Source organism: Arachis stenosperma, chromosome 3 (assembly GCF_014773155.1).
Source record: "Arachis stenosperma cultivar V10309 chromosome 3, arast.V10309.gnm1.PFL2, whole genome shotgun sequence".
NCBI classification, from domain to species: Eukaryota; Viridiplantae; Streptophyta; class Magnoliopsida; order Fabales; family Fabaceae; genus Arachis; species Arachis stenosperma.
Window position 1 is genome coordinate 8,509,771 of NC_080379.1, and position 23,540 is coordinate 8,533,310.

The 23,540-nt window shown below is 36.7% G+C and overlaps 2 protein-coding genes across 2 annotated transcripts; both read left to right on the top strand.

The window, feature by feature from the left end:
• Positions 1-292: 292 nt before the first annotated feature.
• LOC130968239 (cinnamoyl-CoA reductase CAD2-like) lies at positions 293-2,476 on the top strand. The gene is made up of 6 exons (XM_057893414.1): positions 293-536; positions 633-802; positions 881-1,072; positions 1,166-1,328; positions 1,793-1,979; positions 2,204-2,476. Exons 1-6 carry the CDS (start codon positions 413-415, stop codon positions 2,346-2,348), a joined length of 981 nt encoding a protein of 326 aa, XP_057749397.1. The 5' UTR covers positions 293-412; the 3' UTR covers positions 2,349-2,476.
• Positions 2,477-7,537: 5,061 nt separating this feature from the next.
• On the top strand, positions 7,538-10,650 carry LOC130968240 (cinnamoyl-CoA reductase CAD2-like). The gene is made up of 6 exons (XM_057893415.1): positions 7,538-7,661; positions 7,902-8,071; positions 9,001-9,195; positions 9,403-9,565; positions 10,117-10,303; positions 10,394-10,650. Exons 1-6 carry the CDS (start codon positions 7,538-7,540, stop codon positions 10,533-10,535), a joined length of 981 nt encoding a protein of 326 aa, XP_057749398.1. The 3' UTR covers positions 10,536-10,650.
• Positions 10,651-23,540: the final 12,890 nt, after the last annotated feature.

The window sequence follows — 23,540 nt, forward strand, 5'->3', positions numbered from 1 at the left end:
AATGAAAGATCACATTTTACTCTCACAATTATTAAAAAAAATTGAGAGGATTTATCTCCTGCAAGACAATCTCTTTGGCAAGTACCCATATAGACGCGTCACATTACATATTACATAATTTATCATAAAATTCAGCTCAAGTCATGGATAACATAACCTAAGTTTAATTATATTTCACAGTGACAATAGGCATTTGTAATAATTTTGTGAGAAATATCTGAATTCAAATTAAAATCTGGACATTGACAAGTCAGTTTGAAAATTATAGTGTTAAGACTTTTAGTGCTAAGTAGTAATGACTATAAGAAATGATGATGCGCTTGCTGTCGTCATTAGCAAACACAATTAAGAAAATCTTAGATTATATGAATTAGTCCAAAACTTTGAAGCAATCAAAAGAAAAAGAAGGAAGATGAGCAGCGGAGCACAAAATAAGGTGGTGTGTGTGACGGGTGGTTCTGGTTACATAGCTTCATGGATAATCAAGTTCCTCCTCCAACGTGATTACACTGTTAGAGCCACCGTTCGTGATCCAAGTAAGTGTCTTCTTTTTCTACTTAATTGGGGCTTAATTATAAATTAATTAGTACAGCGTATTGTGAATGTAATTTGATTTATTTTAATTGGAGTAGGTAATCCGAAGAAGGTTGAGCACTTGCTGAAACTTGAAGGTGCAAAGGAGAGGTTGCAACTCTTTAAGGCAGATCTTCTAGAAGAAGCTTCTTTTGACTCTGTTGTTGAGGGATGTCACGGTGTCTTTCACACTGCTTCACCTGTTTTATTTACCGTTAAAGATCCACAGGTATGTAACAAATTCTAACTAACTTTACCGCACAACTAACAGCTCTAACTAATTTTAACTAATTTACTTTTATTTCAGGCAGAATTAATCGATCCAGCAATAAAGGGAACGATTAACGTTCTTGAATCATGTGCAAAATCAGCATCAGTGAAACGAGTTGTTTTAACATCATCTTTTGCAACACTTATACATAATGGAAAGCCTAAGCATCCGAATGTAATTGTTGACGAGACATGGTTTGCAGATCTAGATTACTGCAAGGAACAACGCGTACGACCCCTCCCTTAATAATTTTCCCTAAAACTTGGTCTTAATCATAGTCATAATGCATATTTATGTGTGCTTTTCCTTCCTTAACTACAGAAGTGGTATTCATTTGGGAAAACTTCGGCTGAGAATGTTGCAAGGAAATTCCTCAGTGAAAATAATATTGACTTGGTTGTAATTAACCAAGCAATGACCATAGGTCCATTATTGCAACCAGAGCTTAATGCAAGTGTTTCTACAATTTTAAACCTAGTCAACGGTAAGAATGTTACTACATACGCATTAAAATTAGTCACGGTATATTTGTGTATAAATACATGTGTAATTTATCTTATTTTTAATATATATTCTACACTAGTGACTAAATTTAATATGCACCTAATTAATATGATTGTTTATTTTTCATATTTAAACTAATACTAGTCAACTCTCTATTTTTCCATGTTCTCTAACATCTTTTACATTATTAAAAATTCTGTGTAAAAAACATTTTAGAGTAAGATTGTTAATAGAAGTAAAAGTCTTATGCTTTACAAGTACAAAGTTTGATTCTTTTGTATGAAATTGTTGACTAGACATGAAAAGGTAGGCAAAAAACAGAGAACCAATATAAAACTTAAATAATCCATATGAAAACTAAAACCTATTCAAGTGGTAGATGAGGACTTTGATTTTTTTTTTTTTTTTCTAAGAGCTCTTATACTTGGTTGGTGGTGCAAGCAGGGTCAGAAACATTTCCAAATAAAACCTTTGGATGGATCAATGTGAAAGATGTGGCTAATGCACATATTCAGGCATATGAGATTGCCTCAGCCAGTGGAAGATACTGTTTGGTGGAGAGAGTCTCACATTTCTCTGAAGTAGCCATGATCTTGCATGATATCTACCCAACAATAAAAATTCCAGACAAGTGAGTTTAACAACTTTGTTAGGAAAACAATAAAATTCAATTAAAAAAATTACATACTTGAAATTTATGTTAGCTAATTATTTTGGTTTTGTTTTTCCCTTAATCTATGAATTGTATGTACAAGGACTAATGAACTAATTAAGAGATAATTAAGTTGCTACTTTTAATATCTTTCTTTTTTTTTTTTCAAATAACAAGGTTTTCACAATTTTATTACTTATCAGGTGTGCAGATGATAAGCCTTATGAGCCAACATTTCAGGTTTCGAAAGAAAAGGCAAAGAGCTTAGGAATTGAGTTTATTCCTTTGGAAGTGAGCCTTAAAGAAACTGTAGAAAGCTTGAAAGAAAAGAACTTCATTATATTCTAGCTAGTTCATTAGAGGAGTACATCTCAACTATAAATTAGGCTTGCATATCAAGAACTAATTCACTGTAAATTTGACTTTTATTATAAGATTTTATAATTATTCAATAAATTGCTACATATACAAAATAAGATTCAAATTTTTTATAATTATTTAAACTTAAATTATTAGATTGGATTTGTCCATTTTATTTTTTTATTTATCTTATAATTTTTTTAGAGTAAAATATTATTTTTATCCCCAACGTTTGGGATAAATCCTATTTGTGTTCTTAACGTTTAAATCGTCATATTTGTATCCCTAACGTTTGTAAAAGTGATTCAATGTTATCCTGTCGTCAATTACACATCATGAACGCTTTAGTTTGAGTTTTAAAAATATTTTCTTGAAGTTAGAATACAAATGTCTGGGATAGAATCGATGATCCACTCCGAAAAATAACTCATCAAAAGTTAAAACGCATTCCTACAACATTTACATAATTCACTTTTCTAGGGACATAATTGAATCTAAATACAAATAGTGGGTATAATATTAAAATCGAACACATCTAAGTGAGACCTAATTGAGAATGAATACATCCAAGTGAGAATAATTGAAAAAGATAATTTGATTTGTTAGTATAATTGATAGTAGGATAACATTGAATCACTTTTATAAACGTTAGAGATATAAATAGGACGATTTAAACGTTAAGGACATAAATAGAACTTACTCTAAACGTTGGGGACAAAAACGATACTTTACTCTTTTTTTATAATCTACTTCTTTTGGGTCTGGATATTCTATTTCTTATTTTTAAATAAAATTTTATTGGGTTGGAATATAAAAAGACAACATTTTACAATAAAAATAATAAAATAAATAATGACTATAACGTTTTGGCTAAAAATAAGGATTTTAAAACAAATGAACTCATCAATTCTCTTGTTTAGATTCTTTTTAGAATTATCTTTTACATTGTTAATTTTTCTCTCATAACCTATTATTTAATAACCTAAATAGAAGAAAAAAAGATTTAGTATCACTATGTAAATTAAATGTGAATGAAGGAAAATATTATGATGCTGTCGCAGTATTTAAAAACTGTTGAGTTAAGAAATTAATTAAATAAATTAGTGATGATAAATATTATTGGGCAAGATAAATAATTAGTGTTAATTAATTAATAATTGTATGTTACTAATTATTTATAAATATATTGTAGGCCAAAACTTAGTTTAGCAGCCTAATTGGAATAAAAATAATATAGCAAGGTTGGTGGGTCAATAATATAAACGAAGCCCATAAGAAAACAAGGCTGGAAAAATCAAAACGGGCAAAATGAAGTGATCCGACCCAAGCTCTAGCACTTCACTCAGTTCAAACTCCTTCTATGTGCTTCAACCAAAAGCAACGTATACTTCTCTGTCTCAGTCAAATCACAGAAGAAAGAGAAAGAACTTCTTCCACATGCCATTCACAGAAGATGAAAGAAAGAGAGAGATTAAACTTGAAAAGCAGAAGTCTAATCATCCAATTCAAACCAAATCAAGCTTAGGTAAAGGTTAAAGGTAACCCATTTCCATTTACATGCTTAAGATATTCTTCTCTTCTTCCCAACTCTCTGCAAGTCCAAAAATGACATACAAGAGAAAGTTGCTCTCTGCCCTAATCTGCTATGTATCTACGGTCACAAGAGATTCTTGAGGACCAAGTAGCTTCTCAATGGCTCAAATTCGGTTGACCATTGGAAGACTCTTGTAGTTGTTGCTTTATGACTTTCGGTCAAAATAGAGAAGTCAGAAGCAAAGTTTCTAATTTGAAGATTACTGAAAAAAAGGTGATCGGCTGGGTTGGTGAAGTTCAAGACTCAAGAAGTTGACCTAGGAAGGTGAACCCAGCAATATGCAAAGAGATAAAAGAGGATTGTTGTTCATTCAGAAGTCAAGGAGAAAAACCAGAGTTTGTGAGTTGTGTTCTGTGAAGTTCCTCTACTTGGATAATGCTTTCTTTCAAAGAAGCATTCGGCCAATACTGAAGAACTGTATCTGAGGTTTGCGAATCTGGTTTTGCACATAGCAAAGAGGCTATTGATGAAGTCAATCTCCTTCATGTTTTACAGATTGTGATGTACTTTTCTATGTTTATCTTTCTGTAATTTCTTGTGAGAAAAGGCATTGTGAGAAAGCTCAAGTAAAAGCCATGAGTGGAAAAAGGTTGAGTGATACACTTGAGAAAAAAGTCTAGAGTTATTTTCTGATTTTTTTAGGTTAGATAAGTGTCTTGTATCTTGTACCTGTAAGGTATCCCTTTCTTAGTTGGGTTAGCACTAAGAGTGAATAGTTAGGTATTAGTATAGCCAATGTCAAGTTAGGTTAGAACTTGAGTGTGAAATTGGTGTATGTAATACTGTTAACTATAGTGGAAAATTCTTCTATTGTTGTGGAGGAAACTGGACGTAGGTTACATAGCATAAGGCAACCGAACCAGGATATATGTTGGTGTTAGCTTTTTTTCTCTCTGTTGTGTTATGTTTTCTGATATTCATGAGACAAAAATAAATTGTCTCATAAATTTCTGCTGTTGAGTACAAACAGAATCAAAACTAAAAATTTCTTTTAAAAGGTCATAACAGCAACTCAAAAAAAAAGGCATAGATTCAATCCTTCTCTTCTCTAAACTTACCACAACCTTTAAAAACACTATCTACAAAAATACAAATAATGAAAGTAATTTTAATTGAAGGAAGAGGAGAAAATGTAAATTATATAGTGAAATATGGAAAAAAAATCATACTTTTCTTAATTTGCATAATACTTTTTTATGAGGTCAATACTTGATATGAAATCAGAGTCAATATTACATTTTTTAATTATAATAGATTAAATTATACTAATAATTTCTTCTAGCTATCCAATTAAAATTAACGTTACAAGCATATTTAGTAAGCGGTTATGTTAGAAAGACAAAAAAATCAACTAGAATTTATTTTATTTAATATTTATTAATTGTTATAATAATTAATAAATATTAAATAAAATAAATTCTAATTATTTTTGACTAATTTGTTCTGATTACCAAATATTTTTGTTAATAAACATATGTATAACATAATTTTCAATCTTTTAAGATGCGTGAAAAGAGTAACTCTAAAATTACTTTCAATTAAATATTAGTAAAAATTTAAGTACAGTCAATTTTACGTAAAATTGATAGTTAAAAATCATTCAATAATTTAATTGATTTGACTAAATTTTCATCTAATAACTTTTAATTATCAATTTCATATAAAATTAACCATACTTAAATTTTTACTTATAAATTAATATATTAATGTTGAAAGGGAAAAAGGAGTGAATTTTATGAATGACCCTCTTGTGGAACCGAAATTGTACTTTTTATTTTTCATGTGAGAGAAAGAGAGGTGTATCACAAAATACTATGAGGAGAGAAATGTTTTACATTGCTATGGATTATACAAATCGGAGGCACTGATTTGTTTGTATTATTTTGTTTTTTAAACTAACAATCACAAATCGAACGGTCCGATGTATATCTTTGAAAATTAAAAAAAAATTAATATTAAAATCGGACCGTCCGATTTTTATTTTAAAAAACAAAAAAATTTAAGAGTATAAATCAGACCCTCCGATTTGTAATTTATTTTTTTCTTCAAATAAATTGACCATCCAATTTGAATATTATTAATTAAAAAAAATACCATATAAAAAATACCCAATCTTCTAATAATGACATATTACACATATATTTAATCAATATAAAAAAAATTAGCCCCAAAATTGGTAGAGGAAAAACATATATAAATAACAGAAATTTAACTTTTAACAAGTTAATGGATCCAATAATTTCATTAATTTGTAATCTTTCATATTAAAAATAAACAATAAAAAAGAAAGAATATTAACTCATGGGCCAATATGAATTAGAAATTTAGGTTCTAATTGAAATATGTACAACATAGTAAAGTTGTTAATGCAACATGTGATGTTGTTGGGATTTTTTTTTTCTATTATATTATAATGTTGTAACATGGATTGGGTATTTTTAATTATTTTGAGCTAATAATAATAAAGTATGTGATAAAGATTAGAAAAGAATAAATATTTTGGCTCATCCCATATATTGAAATTATTTCTTAAAAATTAGATCAAAATATTAAATAGAGGAGGACACAAGGTGACTAGGTGAGAGATATGTGTGGAAGACTGGAAGTTGATGTTGGCCCATCCCATGTACTTATCTATTGAAGTTTCTTGTACATGTTCACGTGTCCACCTTGACCTTGCCATCTAGGGAAAACATTGGGCAAATGCCCAAATATTTGGTGTTGGAAGTTATATATAAACAGAAATTTTCATCGATAAAAAAAAAACAGAAATATTCGGTAATAAAAGAATATATATTATTTTTTATTATTTTTTAAATATTATTAATAAAAAAATATGAAAATTTAATTATTTATTAGTAATTAATATATAAAAATATATAATAAAATATGTTATTAAATTATTAAATTAAAAAATTAAATTAATAATTAAATAAAAACTAAAAATAATAAATTTTAATTAAAAAATATTAGAAAATTAATAAATTTTATGACTTATAGTTATTGATTAATTATTATTAATGTTTTTAATAATATAAAATTATATCTAAAATATATAATTACTTACTTTTCTTTTATCCATTAATAAGTATTACCAAATTTTAATAAAAAGTTGCCTTCTAGAGTTTGGGTTTGTTTGGGTGAACTTTTAAGAAAAGATCTTTTTTCGAGTTATTTTTTTTAAAAGATTTTATAGAGAAGTAAAAGTAATTTTATGTTTGGATATCTCATGTAAAAAGGTATTTTTATCTATTAATTATGTTTGGGTATAACAATATAAAAGTACTTTTTTGTTTATTTATTACATAAAAAATATCTTTTTTTTTAAGAAAAAAAAATCTTTTAAAAAAAGATGTAAATTACAGCTTCTCAAAAAAGATCTTTTTTTTATTTTACTAGTGCTTTTATTTTTACTACTAAAAATTTGTCAAACACATTAAAAAATTAAAAAAAATCTTTTTTTAACAAAATAATGGCGCTCAAACATGCGCTTTGTATTTTAACTATTCCTAGCATTTCTCTTACCAGATATATAAAATGCGAGGCAACAGGCGAAGGGAAAGAGAAAGTGAAGGATAGAAGAATGGAGAGAAATGGAAGTGGAAAGGTGGTGTGTGTGACTGGTGGTTCTGGTTACATAGCTTCATGGATAGTCAAGCTTCTCCTTCACCGGGGTTACACCGTTAAAACCACCCTTCGCGACCCAAGTAATTTAATTATATTGCTCTCTCCCTTTAATTAGCTTTCCTTCCACATTTATGTTTGTCTTAGCTCCTCCATTTTACCAACTGACCTCTGCCTTCGGATCCATTTTAATAAAAGAAAATAAGGTTTTCTTTAATTTTAAACTTCTATTTCAATTAAAGAATTTATACTTGCATTTTTTATTTTTCTGTGAAAGAAATATATATAAAGAGTATCGATTTGTTTGGTGAACACGCATGCAGGTAATCCGAAGAAGGTTGAACACTTGTTCAAGCTTGATGGTGCAGAAGAGAGGTTGCACCTCTTTAAGGCAGATCTCTTGGAAGAAGGTTCATTTGATTCTGCTATTAGGGACTGTCATGGTGTCTTTCATGTTGCTTCACCTGTTCTTTTGGATGTGCAAGATCCACAGGTTCGCCCATTAAAAAATATATATATTGAAAAAGAAAACTCCTTTAGTAAATTCAAAATGAAAAAGTTTAAAGGACCAGCAAATTTAATCAATAATCCAACATTTTTAATTTAGTAGCTCGTTATCATACTTTTAACTAACACTTTTAAATATTATTAGCTAACTATTAACTAAAATTAATAACTGAACTGGTCCTATAATATTACTCATATTTAAAAAAAATATTAGTTAAACAAATTATTTCGTAACTAATTTTATTTAACCAAATCTTTCTTTTTCTTTATGTCTCTTATCCTTCTCTTCTTTTTTTTTAACTAAAATTTTTTGTTATCAATTCTTAAGTTACTAAACCAATTTAGTTGAACTTAGTTATTAAAATAATTTAGTCATATAATATTATCGAAAAATAAAAATACTAGGTGAAAATATTTGGTTATATAGCATCACTGTATTGAAAATATAAATTTTTTAAGTTTTTAATATATTGTAATAAAGTTACAATTTTTTTGTTTTAATTTTATTTTTTAAAATCCTATTCTAAAACCGATGAATTGAGCCTTTAGTTTTATCCGGGGTTAATAAGATTCAGTTTGGTAACCAACTTAATTAAACTCTTTTTAATAAAATAATTTAAACAATAAATGACTATACTACTTATAAATAAGTTATTTTGTATTTGAATTTTTAACTATAAAAGTGCTTATTTTATAGAAATGTGATGAAAAGTAGAAGTAGTATAAGAGAAGTTTAACTTCTCTGTAAGTTTCTAAATAGTTTCTTAAAAAATTACAATTTAATTTTAAAAATTACACCAAATATTAATAATACTACTTTTTATAAGTCAAAAATAAAAAAAAAATTACTTCTAAAATTTTTCAAACAGACCCTAAATATATAACAACTTTTGTGTCCACAATTTCTAATTTCAGAGAGAACTAATTGATCCAGCAGTGAAGGGAACAATTAATGTTCTTAAATCATGTGCAAAAACAGCATCAGTGAAGCGAGTGGTGTTAACATCTTCCATGGCTACAAATCTATATAGTGGAAAGAATAGAACTACTCCCGAAGATGTTGTTGATGAGACACTGTTCTCTCTTCCAGATATCTGTAGGGAATCACAGGTAGTTTCCACGTGCACATTATTTTAGAAAAATCAAATCAATAATTGGAAGCTTATTTTATTATATTAGCCTTATCAGTGGAAACACATGATGATTAATTAATTATATTAATCAAGTGCGAATTATTAATTAATTAATTAGAAGTGCGCATTATTTGTTTTCAAACTTTCCTAATTTTCTTATTTTGTGTTGCGTGTATACGCAAAGATGTGGTACTGTCTTTCGAAAACATTGGCCGAGGATGCTGCATGGAAGTTTGCAAAGAACAACAACATTGACATGGTTTGCATTAACCCAGGAATGGTGGCTGGCCCTCTCTTACAACCACTCATTAATTATAGTGTTACACCAATTTTAAACCTAATCAATGGTAGTAATTCATTTTAATTTACTCCTCATGTTGAGTTATTTCTATTTTAATCTCACCATGTCTAAATTTTTTATAATAAATATTGTTTTGATATTAGTATTTTTTAACAACCAAATACTTATTTTTCTTTCTTAATTAATTTTTTTTATATGAGTGTGAAAAGTTTTTTTTGGGCCTATTAACAAAATACATATGATGAATTAATATGCAGATACTAGTTAAGAATCATTAGATAATAATTTAGTTAAATATGTCAAATTATTTAACGATTTTTAATTAACAACTTCACATAAAAACAATTAAATGTGAATTTTTGTTAATATATATATTTTAATTATTGGAACTTAGAATATATAGAATCATATCAATTGTTCATGATTATAATAAAAGTGCTAGAATATGAGTGTGTTAATTGTAAATATATCTGTGGTGATAGATTTAGTTTCAAGATTTTGGCCATGTGTTTAGTTCCATCATCTAAAAGAAAAATTACAATTTTGCCCCCAGAAAAGAGTTGTTTATAATTGGAAGTGTTTGACGTAAGTGTTCAGGTACAAAGACATTTCCAAATTTGTGTTATCCATGGGTGAACGTGAAAGATGTTGCAAACTTTCATATTTTAGCATATGAAGTTGCTTCAGCTAGTGGAAGATATTGTTTGGCCGAGAGAGTGGTGCATTTCTCTGAACTTGCTAACATGTTACGTAATCTCTACCCGACATTACAAATTGCAAATAAGTACGTAAACCATTTAATTTCTCCAACTCCAACCATACTTATAATCAGTGATCTTCATATCGCATGTGTATTTTGTTAATATTTGGACAGGTGTGAGAACGATGAGCCATATGTGGCAACATATCGGGTTTCAGAAAAGGCTAAGAACTTGGGAATTAGATTTACTCCTTTGGAGGTGACCCTTAAGGAGACCGTGGAAAGCTTTAGAAAAAATAAGATATTCAACTTCTAATTCGTCATTTCCTCCGTTTGAAGAATAAATGTTGATAAAATGCCATAATATTAATGTACTGTATATGTGTGCTTCATATTGAAATTTTTTTTTTTAATAATCGAGACATCCATCGTGAAATAAGATAACTAAAAACTCTGTTGCTAATATCAAACTATAAGGCTTGATTCGAAATCAAAATATGTTAATATTAAAAATATTATTTGTATATAAAATTAGTCACTAAAATTATAGTTATATATAAATATGTAGGTAGTTTAATTTATTTTTAATATATATTTTATATTAATAACTGATTTTAATAATTAATTTTAGTGTACACGTAATATAATTGGATCAAATATATATATTACTTGATAAGTTATCTGATTATAAGTAAGTACGGCTATTAGATGTTAATATGAATGAATCCTTAATTATGGTAATAAGTTGACTACTTAAGAGATAATATATATTACTTGATAAGTTATCTGATTATACGTAAGTACGGCTATTAGATGTTAATATGAATGAATCCTTAATTATGATAATAAGTTGACTACTTAAGAGATAAGAATGAGGGTCTTTTGACTGATGTATCATTTTTTTAATTTAATATTAAAATATATTTCTTTTAAAATTAATTATTCAAATATTATGTTTTTATAAAATAAAATATTATTTTAATATTAAATATTCGGAATAAATTTTAATTTAATTTATAACATTTTTAATATCTTATATTTATTTTAAAAAATTTTAAATAAATTTTAATTTTTTTATTATTAAATTTTACATAAATAATTAATAAAATGAATGATGTTAACATTAACATTATTATTAATTCATATTTTTTTGGTGTGTTAGAGAAATACATGCAACATTTTTTTATAACACTTTTTTTTGGTCTTTTTTTTGTAAATAAACGTTAAATTTTATCAAATAATCATCAAAATTCTAGAATTAAAGAAATCATTTTTACTTTAGTAATTATTAGTAGGTTAATTTATTTATATATTGAAATTAAATATTATTAATTTTTAATATACTAATTATTTATTTAATAGTGAAATAATATTAAATTTATTAAAAACTTATGACATCGGAATAAGACGTTTAAAATTTTTTAAAAAAATAAGACGATTGAAATGTTAGAGATCACATTAAAATTCGATCCAAATATTGAACATCAAAATAATATTTTATTTTTTATATTATGATAATTAATAATAAAATAACAAATTGGTTGTTATTTTAAAAAAGTTATTTTAAAAAATACTATTTTAATAATAAATTTTGGAAAATGTGGTACATTAGTAAAAAAACCCGTAAGAATGACAGAGCCATGATCTAATAAATCGCTGATGTATGTGATATTACAGAAATTCTTATATATGCTTGGATTAATAATAATGTTAGACATTAATAATACAAATTATATTATTATTGTAGAAAAAATACAATATATTATATTGTAGAGTAATAATAGCTTGTATATATATATATTGTTCATACCCTGGCCCAATGTTAAAGGCCCAGGTCCAATCGAAAGGCCTGATCCAATAGATTAAGCCTAGTAAAGCACCGACCTCCACTTAAGAGGTCGGTGTCCACCACGACTCAGTACGAAGAAGTCGGTTATGAGATTAGCTGGCAGATAAATACTCATTCAAATGAGTAACCGCCCCTGGTTCGATAGCCTTCCCCCGAGATCCATCACCAGCTTTGAAGACCTCTCTAGGAAATTCTTGATGAGGTTCTCAATCCAAAAAGACAAAGTAAAACATGCACCGAGCCTCCTGGGAATAAAACAGGAGGTCGGAGAGTCTTTACGAGCCTATATGGAAAGGTTCAATAAGGCATGTTTAGAGATCCAAGACCTGCCCACAGAGGCAGTAATAATGGGGTTAGTCAATGGACTTAGAGAAGGTCCTTTCTCACAGTCCATATCTAAAAGACACCCCGTCTCTCTAAGTGATGTACAAGAAAGGGCCGAGAAGTACATCAACATGGAAGAGAATGCAAAGCTAAGAGACCTGAGTTCGCGACCTAGACCCACTTCCTCCTCTAGGGAGAGAGAAAGGGAAGTCAAAAAGAAGGAAGAGCTCGGTCTCGAGAGGCCCAGGAAGTATCACTCTTATACTCCTCTAAAGACTTCTATAGTGGACGTATACAGAGAGATTTGCAACACTGAAAGGCTGCCACCCCCAAGACCTATTAAAAATAAAAAAGGGGGAAGTCGCAGCGAGTATTGCGAGTACCATAAAATATATGGTCACTCCACCAACGACTGTTACGACCTCAAAAATGTGATAGAAAAGCTGGCTAGAGAAGGTCGGCTCGACAGATATCTCATGGAAAGGTCGGACGTCCATGGAAAGAGAAAGCGAGATGATATGGACAGGAGAGATCTACCACCACAGACCCCTGAGAGGCATATCCACATGATCTCAGGAGGATTTGCGGGAGGCGGAATCACTAAATCTTCTCGCAAAAGAGTTGAGAGCCTACCCCGACACCCTCTACGGACTAGGAGATACGCCAATAAAACCACTAGGATTTTTACCCCTTCACACCACCTTTGGAAAAGGGGAAAAATCAAGGACTCTAAGCATAGACTTCATAGTCATCGATGAAGGGTCAGCCTACAATGCCTTAATTGGCAGGACTACCCTTAATCGTCTTGGAGCAGTGGTATCAACTCCCCACCTTTGCATGAAATTCCCGACTCCAGGAGGAATAGCAACGGTAAGGGGAGATCAAAAATTGGCAAGGAAGTGCTATAACGAAAGCCTAAATCTGAGAGGGAAGGGCAAAGAAGTCCACACCATAGAGTTAGGTGGCGCAAGAACCAGAGAAGAGCTACGACCCCAGCCGGGAGGAAAAACCGAGGAGATACAAGTCGGAGAAGAGGAAGGAAAAAACACTCACATAGGAGCCAACCTAGGGGAAACCCTGAAACAAAGATTGGGCGAACTCCTAAGAGCTAATTCCGACCTCTTCGCCTGGAAGGCTTCCGACATGCCCGGGATTGATCCCGAGCTCATGTCCCATAGGCTCTCGGTTTACCCAGGGTCCCGACCTATACAGCAAAGAAGACGCAAGCTCGGCCCAGAGCGAGCCTCAATAGTAGAGGAGCAAGTACAGGCGCTTCTGGAAGCCGGCCTTATTAGAGAGGTCAAATACCCAACATGGCTAGCCAATGTAGTGCTAGTCAAAAAACAGAATGGTAAATGGAGAATGTCCTACCTACCTACCTTAGGACATGCCTTATTCAAGTCGGTATAGTCGACGCACATTCTCCATTTACCATTCTGTTTTTTGACTAGCACTACATTGGCTAGCCATGTTGGGTATTTGACCTCTCTAATAAGGCCGGCTTCCAGAAGCGCCTGTACTTGCTCCTCTACTATTGAGGCTCGCTCTGGGCCGAACTTGCGTCTTCTTTGCTGTATAGGTCGGGACCCTGGGTAAACCGAGAGCCTATGGGACATGAGCTCGGGATCAATCCCGGGCATGTCGGAAGCCTTCCAGGCGAAGAGGTCGGAATTAGCTCTTAGGAGTTCGCCCAATCTTTGTTTCAGGGTTTCCCCTAGGTTGGCTCCTATGTGAGTGTTTTTTCCTTCCTCTTCTCCGACTTGTATCTCCTCGGTTTTTCCTCCCGGCTGGGGTCGTAGCTCTTCTCTGGTTCTTGCGCCACCTAACTCTATGGTGTGGACTTCTTTGCCCTTCCCTCTCAGATTTAGGCTTTCGTTATAGCACTTCCTTGCCAATTTTTGATCTCCCCTTACCGTTGCTATTCCTCCTGGAGTCGGGAATTTCATGCAAAGGTGGGGAGTTGATACCACTGCTCCAAGACGATTAAGGGTAGTCCTGCCAATTAAGGCATTGTAGGCTGACCCTTCATCGATGACTATGAAGTCTATGCTTAGAGTCCTTGATTTTTCCCCTTTTCCAAAGGTGGTGTGAAGGGGTAAAAATCCTAGTGGTTTTATTGGCGTATCTCCTAGTCCGTAGAGGGTGTCGGGGTAGGCTCTCAACTCTTTTGCGAGAAGATTTAGTGATTCCGCCTCCCGCAAATCCTCCTGAGATCATGTGGATATGCCTCTCAGGGGTCTGTGGTGGTAGATCTCTCCTGTCCATATCATCTCGCTTTCTCTTTCCATGGACGTCCGACCTTTCCATGAGATATCTGTCGAGCCGACCTTCTCTAGCCAGCTTTTCTATCACATTTTTGAGGTCGTAACAGTCGTTGGTGGAGTGACCATATATTTTATGGTACTCGCAATACTCGCTGCGACTTCCCCCTTTTTTATTTTTAATAGGTCTTGGGGGTGGCAGCCTTTCAGTGTTGCAAATCTCTCTGTATACGTCCACTATAGAAGTCTTTAGAGGAGTATAAGAGTGATACTTCCTGGGCCTCTCGAGACCGAGCTCTTCCTTCTTTTTGACTTCCCTTTCTCTCTCCCTAGAGGAGGAAGTGGGTCTAGGTCGCGAACTCAGGTCTCTTAGCTTTGCATTCTCTTCCATGTTGATGTACTTCTCGGCCCTTTCTTGTACATCACTTAGAGAGACGGGGTGTCTTTTAGATATGGACTGTGAGAAGGGACATTCTCTAAGTCCATTGACTAACCCCATTATTACTGCCTCTGTGGGCAGGTCTTGGATCTCTAAACATGCCTTATTGAACCTTTCCATATAGGCTCGTAAAGACTCTCCGACCTCCTGTTTATTCCCAGGAGGCTCGGTGCATGTTTTACTTTGTCTTTTTGGATTGAGAACCTCATCAAGAATTTCCTAGAGAGGTCTTCAAAGCTGGTGATGGATCTCGGGGGAAGGCTATCGAACCACTTCATCGCTGCTTTCGATAAAGTGGTCGGGAATGCCTTGCATCTCGTAGCGTCGGAGGCATCGGCTAGATACATCCGACTTTTAAAATTGCTTAGATGATGCTTTGGATCCGTGGTTCCATCATAGAGGTCCATATCAGGGCTTTTGAAGTTCCTTGGAACTTTTGCCCTCATTATGTCCTCGCTGAAGGGATCTTCTCCGCCCGGGAGTTGATCTTCGCCTTCGTCGCGGGAGTTCTTGAGGGAGGATTCTAGCTGTAAGAGTTTTCTTTCTAACTCTTTTCGCCGTTCCATCTCCTCTTTAAGGTACCTTTCGGTTTCCTTTTGTTTCTCCCGCTCTTGCTCCAATTGCTCCAGGCGGCTATGGACCAATCCTATTAGTTCAGCTACGTGGGATGGTCCGTCCTTTTCTGATTCACGCCCATCTGAGGAATTTACCTTCGGATTCTTTACTCCGGAGGTACCCTCTCTGTGCTGGTCGTTGTCTTCATTGCCATTTCCCATGTCTAGATTCTCTTGTTCAGAATCTGTTTCGACATGGCCTTCTTCATGGGATCTATCTGCCATCGTGGGATGATCTCGCGGGTCCCCGGCAACGGCGCCAATGTTACGGTAGGTAACCGGAGATTAATACGACGAATGGCGTTTGGCGGCCCAAGTGTGTGATGGAGGAGAACTCCGGGTAGGTCCGCAACTCGGGAGGCTCCGTCCGACTTGTGCTCGCGTGTGAATGGGGGGTGGTACCTGCAAAGACACTCCGATGCCTAAGTTAGCAAGAGTGTGAGCAGGTCTAGAGAGTATTGGACTTAGAAATACCTGATTGGTGTCAGTGTACTTATAGTGGTGAGCCAATAACCACCGTTGGAGTAGTGCCGTATCTTTAGGATAATAATCGTCCCATTATCTTGGGGGGGTTAAGATATGGCTTTATGAAGTGGTTAGAGAGATTTCAGGGGCGGTTACTCATTTGAATGAGTATTTATCTGCCAGCTAATCTCATAACCGACTTCTTCGTACTGAGTCGTGGTGGACACCGACCTCTTAAGTGGAGGTCGGTGCTTTACTAGGCTTAATCTATTGGATCAGGCCTTTCGATTGGACCTGGGCCTTTAACATTGGGCCAGGGTATGAACAGTGCCCCTACTTGAGCCCGAGTTCCTTTTAAGGCTTGGGTTCAAGTACTTAACTCGGGTTCGTAGCCGACCTTCACGGGTTTTGAAACCGACGTGATTTTCGCGACCTTTTGTTTTTGACAGTTACGTCAATTCAAGCGTCGTGTCCGTTGGGGAAGCGTTTAGGGATTGAGGGCTTTGTTAACGGTGCAGTCTCATTAATGACTGCCTCGTTTTTACCATTATGTCCCTCAGCCTATTTATAAATACTTTCCCTCTCTTTCGTTTTTCCGTTTCTGCAATCTTTCAAACTTTTCTTTTTCCCTGCTCGTGCTGCATTCTTGTGTTCGAAGATTTCCGTTCTTTCCAACCTTCGTTTCTTCGGATAAAGGTTAGTTTTGTTTCTTTTATGTCATGCTTCGCATTTGCATGTTTTGTTTTGTGAGTAGATAGGTCGACCTGTAGATTCTGGCTTCGCATCTCTCCTCTTTAGGGGCCGTGTTTTTTTTATTTTTCTTTTTCTTTTTCTTTTTGTAGGTTTCTGCCACTTTTCTTTGTATAAAAAATGGCTTCCGTAGATGTTCTTTCTTTGTGGGTTGATGACACTGTTCTTGGGGAGGAACCCCTGTTCGATGCTGAGTTTATCACTCATCTTCGTACTCATCACCGGCTCTGTACTTCGGAGGAGGACGAGCCAAAATATGAACTAATAATCCCGGGTCCTGAAGACCGGGTCTGTTTTGGGAGAGAAAATGAGGCGGCCCCTCATTTTTTCTTTATGTATGAGTGCATGATCACCCGTTTGGGTGTTTTTCTTCCTTTCTCCGATTTCGAGATATCTGTTTTGCATCACTGTAGAGTTGCCCCTACTCAACTTCACCCCAATTCTTGGGGTTTTCTGAAGATCTACCAGTTTATCAGCCATGCTCTGGACTTTCCGACCTCTTTGAAGATTTTCTTCTTTCTTTTCCATATGACTAAGCCCTTTAGTGGGCTAAACAACAAACAGCAGTGGGTATCCTTCCGAGCCATACAAGGTCGGAGGATTTTCACCCTTTTCGACGAATCTTTTCACGACTTCAAAAACTTCTTTTTCAAACTTCAAGCTGTAGAGGGTCACCACCCCTTTTTCCTGGATGAGCATTCCTCTCCCCGCTTCCCCCTTTATTGGTCGCCGCCTTCCTCTTGTGAAAAGTATGGTCCCGATGACCTGGACGAAGTGGAGGCGGCTATTGTGGGGTTTTTCCGAGAAGCGTGGAGGAAATCCCCATACTTGGATACCCGAAAAATCCTCCAGGGAACACCGACTTTTGTTCAATCTCAATTAGGTAGTGCATGCATACCTAATTTCCGAGTTGTTTCTGCCGACTTGCATTCTACCGACTTGTAATTTTTGTTATTTGTTTTCTTTTGTAGATATGGCAAAAAGGAACGCTCAGGAGGCCTACCAAAGGGTCCAGGAAGCCAAGGCGAAGTCCCGGGCTAGGTCCGGGGGTGCCAGGGCGATCACCTCTCCTCCTCCTCCTCCTCCTCCTCCTCCTAAGAACACTGGCATTCCTTCTCAACCCATTGTCATTTCTTCCTCGAGTTTGCCCCGACCACCCCCTTCTGCCCAAATTCTCTCCGAGCCCGAGAAGAAGAAGCGCAAGACTTTAGAGTCTGGCCCTTCTTCTTTTGATGGTGGGGTTAAGGCGGATGCTCTTGCATTCGTCCGAAAGAACATCTATCCTTTTATAAATATGGATGATGTTTCTGTTCGAAATCACCTTACCACCATGGCCGAGGAGAGTTTTAGGACGGCGGGTGTTTGCGGCAAACTTTTGGACATTTTTGAGAAGACTCCCCTCAGCTCTTTGGGGGCAACCTCAAAAGTTGAGGAGTTGGAGGGGAGGCTTCTTCTTTCTGAAAAACATGAGAAGGAGTTGAAGGAGGAGAGAGATAAATTGAGGAAGGAGAGGGATCACCTTAGGGAGGAGGTAGGTAAGCTGCAGGCTCAATGCACTTTGGAGGCAAATTTGAGGAAAACAGCACAAGACAGCTACCACAGTTTATTTCAAGATATTGTTGCTGTGAGGAAGGACTTGCTGAACTCTCGGAACGCATACGCCGAGTTGGAGGACTCTATCGCCGATGGTGCCGAGGAGTCTTGGAGAATTTTCTTGGAACAAGTCAGAGTTATTGCTCCCGACTTGGACCTTTCTCCTTTACATCCCGACAAGGTAGTTATTGATGGCGCCATCGTGGATCCTCCTGCCCCCGAGGTCATTTCCGAGTCAGACCTGAAGACTCGGGGGCAGAGGATTATAGAGTCTCCTCCTCGTTCTAAGGATGCCTCGGGTTCTTCCTCCGTTCCTCCGGCCGGTCCTGGTGGCGCCCCTCCTGAGCCTAGCGGTGGTGATTCCTCGACTCCTTTGAAGAAATGACTCTTTATTTTTTATGGCTATATGAGGGCCCGGCCTGTGGGTCCCCTCTTTTTTAAACTTTGTTTCTCTGTTGGTGGTCGTGAACAATTTCTTTTTGGCCTTTTAAGGCCGTAAAAAATATTTATGGCGATTGCCCCTTTTAAACAAGGGCGTAGAAAAATAAATGCCCTTTTTTGGATAAGGGTTCTAAGTTACTTCGTGCGTGCATGCTTTTTTGATATATTTTTTGATCTTTTTTGAAGAAACCTCTTTGTTGGCTTGCTTTTCTCGAGCCTTTTTCGTTCAAGGGCTTTTATGCAGCCTTTAAACTTTTTCCAGGTTTTCCTATCTCTTTTGTTATCCTTTGTACTCAACTTTACTTTAGTGAGCTTCTATGACTTAGGTTATTTTTGTGATGCGTTTTTCCTTTACTCGGAGCTCGGTTTTCTTTTACTCGGAGCTCTTTCGAGTTCGTTTTACTCGGATTTTCATTTCGACTTGTGAGTCGGATGATTCCTGAGTTCTTACGATCAACTCATATAACCTCTTTACGCCGACTTGTACCTCGTCGTTTTATCCTGACGACCATCTAGGTCGGTTCATGGGATTTTCACGCTTTGTCGAGCTTAAGTCGGCGCGTTTCGTAGAAAGACTTAGAATAAAGAAGGATGCTATAAGAGATATTGAAAAAAGATCTTTATTAATTTGGAAGGTACCTTTTTGCTACTAAGGGTCTTGATAGCCTATTTTCCCTTAGCCTCTACTATGATGCCTCATTAAAAACCCTTCTCCAGAAAAAACCCTTTTCTTTTGGGAAAAAACTCGTGAAGTTGGGAAAAGAGTACATCAGGGAGTAGAGTTCGCTTTTAACTGTAGTACCTTTTCATATTACAAGCATGCCACGACCTTGGTAGCTCAGTGTCATTTAGGTCGGTTACTTTATAATAACCCTTTCCTAAGACTTCTTTGACTTTATATGGTCCCTTCCAATATGCGGCGAGTTTTCCTTCTCCCGATTTGTTGACTCCAATGTCATTTCTGATTAGGACCAAGTCATCTGTAGCAAATGTTCTTCGAATGACTTTCTTGTTGTATCTTGTAGTCATTCTTTGCTTTAGTGCAGCTTCTCTTATCTGGGCTCCCTCTCGGACTTCGGGGAGCAAATCGAGCTCCTCTTTGTGCCCCTGTATATTTCCGACCTCATCGTGGAGAATTACCCTTGGGCTTTGCTCATTGATTTCTATTGGAATCATGGCTTCTACGCCATAGACTAGTCGGAAGGGTGTTTCTCCCGTGGCGGATTGGGGAGTTGTCTTATAAGCCCATAGCACTTGAGGGAGCTCTTCAGCCCAAGCTCCCTTTGCTTCCTGTAGCCTCTTCTTGAGTCCTGCCAGTATGACCTTGTTAGCTGCCTCGGCTTGCCCATTGGCTTGTGGGTGTTCTACCGAGGTGAATTGATGTTTGATTTTCATACTGGCTACCAAACTTCTGAAGGTGGCGTCGGTGAATTGGGTTCCATTATCTGTGGTGATGGAATAAGGTATTCCATACCTTGTGATAATGTTTTTGTAGAGGAACCTGCGACTTCTTTGAGCGGTGATAGTGGCTAGTGGTTCTGCTTCTATCCACTTTGTGAAGTAATCTATTCCCACGATCAAGTATTTGACTTGCCCTGGTGCTTGGGGAAAAGGACCTAACAAATCCATTCCCCATTTTGCGAAAGGCCAAGGGGAAGTTATACTGATGAGCTCTTCTGGTGGAGCCACGTGGAAATTTGCATGCATCTGGCATGGCTGGCATTTTTTCACAAAGTCTGTTGCATCTTTCTGCAAGGTCGGCCAATAGAATCCTGCTCGGATTACTTTCCTGGCCAGCGACCTTGCTTCGAGATGGTTTCCGCAGATCCCACTATGTACTTCCTCCAACACCTCGGTGGTTCTTGAGGTCGGTACGCACTTCAGCAATGGCGTTGATATCCCTCTTCTGTAAAGGACATTTCTCACCAAAGTATAGTGTTGTGCTTCCCTTCGGATCTTTTTAGCCTCTTTCTCCTCTTTGGGGAGGATGTCGAATTTCAGGTATTCGACTAAGGGATTCATCCATCCGAGGTTTAGGCCGACTACCTCAAGTACCTCTTGTTGATCCTCTGTTTTTGATACCGAGGGCTCTTGGAGGGTTTCTTGGATCAGGCTTCTATTGTTTCCTCCGGGTTTGGTACTTGCTAACTTGGATAGGGCGTCAGCTCTGCTATTTAGATCCCGAGTTATGTGCTTAACCTCGGTTTCCGCAAAGCGCCCGAGGTGTTCCAAGGTTTTTTCCAAGTATTTCTTCATATTGGGGTCCTTTGCCTGATATTCTCCACTTATTTGGGAAGTCACCACTTGTGAGTCGTTGTAGATTATCACCTTTGTAGCGCCAACTTCTTCAGCTAACTTTAATCCGGCAATCAAGGCCTCATATTCTGCCTGATTGTTTGAAGCCGGAAATTCAAATTTTAAGGAGGCCTCTATCTGGGTCCCTTTTCCATCTACCAATATTATGCCTGCGCCGCTCCCTGTCTTGTTGGAGGATCCGTCTACATAGAGTTCCCATGTAGTCGGTTTTTCCTCTTGTTCACCTGCGTATTCCGTAATGAAGTCGGCGAGGCATTGGGCTTTAATTGCCGTCCGAGTTTCGTATCTCAAATCAAACTCGGAGAGCTCTATTGCCCATTGAACCATTCTCCCTGCAACATCCGTCTTTTGGAGGATTTGCTTCATGGGTTGGTTCGTACGGACTCTTATTGTGTGAGCCTGAAAGTAAGGTCGTAGCCTTCGTGAGGCTATTACTAAGGAGTAGGCAAACTTTTCTAGTTTGTGGTACCTTAGCTCAGGGCCTTGTAAGACCTTACTGGTAAAGTAGACCGGGTGTTGACCGACCTCGTCTTCTCTGATCAGGGCTGATGAGACAGCCCTGTTTGCCACGGATAGGTATAGGACAAGGTCTTTTCCCGGTACTGGTCTGGTTAAGATAGGAGGTTGGCTTAAGAATTTTTTGAACTCTTGGAACGCCTCCTCACATTCCGGAGTCCATTCAAACTGGCATTCCTTCCTTAATAAGGAGAATAATGGAAGGGATTTTAGTGCCGATCCTGCCAAAAATCTGGAGAGGGCTGCAAGTCGGCCATTGAGCTGTTGAACCTCTCTTAGACAAGTCGGGCTTTTCATTTCTAAGATGGCTCTGCATTTGTCGGGATTGGACTCAATCCCCCTTTGTGTTAGCATGAAGCCTAGAAATTTCCCTGCTTCTACTGCGAAGGCGCATTTTGCGGGATTTAGTCTCATCCCATGCACCCTTATAGTGTTGAAGACTTGCGAGAGATCGGTTAAGAGGTCGACTTCTTGCTTGGTTTTTACTAACATATCGTCGACGTATACTTCCATTAGGCTCCCTAGGTGGGGGGAAAACACTTTGTTCATCAGCCTTTGATACGTGGCTCCTGCATTCTTTAGTCCGAATGGCATGACCACGTAGCAATAGTTGGCTCCTGGTGTGATGAACGATGTTTTCTCCTGGTCGGGTTCATGCATCGGGATTTGGTTATATCCCGAGTAGGCGTCCATGAACGATAGGTATTGGTACCCCGAGCTGGAGTCCACCAGGGTATCAATACTCGGTAGGGGATAAGGGTCCTTAGGACATGCCTTATTCAAGTCGGTATAGTCGACGCACATTCTCCATTTACCATTCTGTTTTTTGACTAGCACTACATTGGCTAGCCATGTTGGGTATTTGACCTCTCTAATAAGGCTGGCTTCCAGAAGCGCCTGTACTTGCTCCTCTACTATTGAGGCTCGCTCTGGGCCGAACTTGCGTCTTCTTTGCTGTATAGGTCGGGACCCTGGGTAAACCGAGAGCCTATGGGACATGAGCTCGGGATCAATCCCGGGCATGTCGGAAGCCTTCCAGGCGAAGAGGTCGGAATTAGCTCTTAGGAGTTCGCCCAATCTTTGTTTCAGGGTTTCCCCTAGGTTGGCTCCTATGTGAGTGTTTTTTCCTTCCTCTTCTCCGACTTGTATCTCCTCGGTTTTTCCTCCCGGCTGGGGTCGTAGCTCTTCTCTGGTTCTTGCGCCACCTAACTCTATGGTGTGGACTTCTTTGCCCTTCCCTCTCAGATTTAGGCTTTCGTTATAGCACTTCCTTGCCAATTTTTGATCTCCCCTTACCGTTGCTATTCCTCCTGGAGTCGGGAATTTCATGCAAAGGTGGGGAGTTGATACCACTGCTCCAAGACGATTAAGGGTAGTCCTGCCAATTAAGGCATTGTAGGCTGACCCTTCATCGATGACTATGAAGTCTATGCTTAGAGTCCTTGATTTTTCCCCTTTTCCAAAGGTGGTGTGAAGGGGTAAAAATCCTAGTGGTTTTATTGGCGTATCCCCTAGTCCGTAGAGGGTGTCGGGGTAGGCTCTCAACTCTTTTTCATCTAACCCTAGCTTGTCGAAGGCGGGCTTGAAAAGGATGTCCGCCGAGCTTCCTTGGTCTACTAGGGTTCTGTGGAGATGGGCGTTGGCTAGGATCATAGTTATCACCACGGGATCGTCATGCCCGGGGATTATCCCTTGCCCATCTTCTTTCGTGAATGATATAGTGGGGAGGTCGGGTGTTTCATCCCCGACTTGA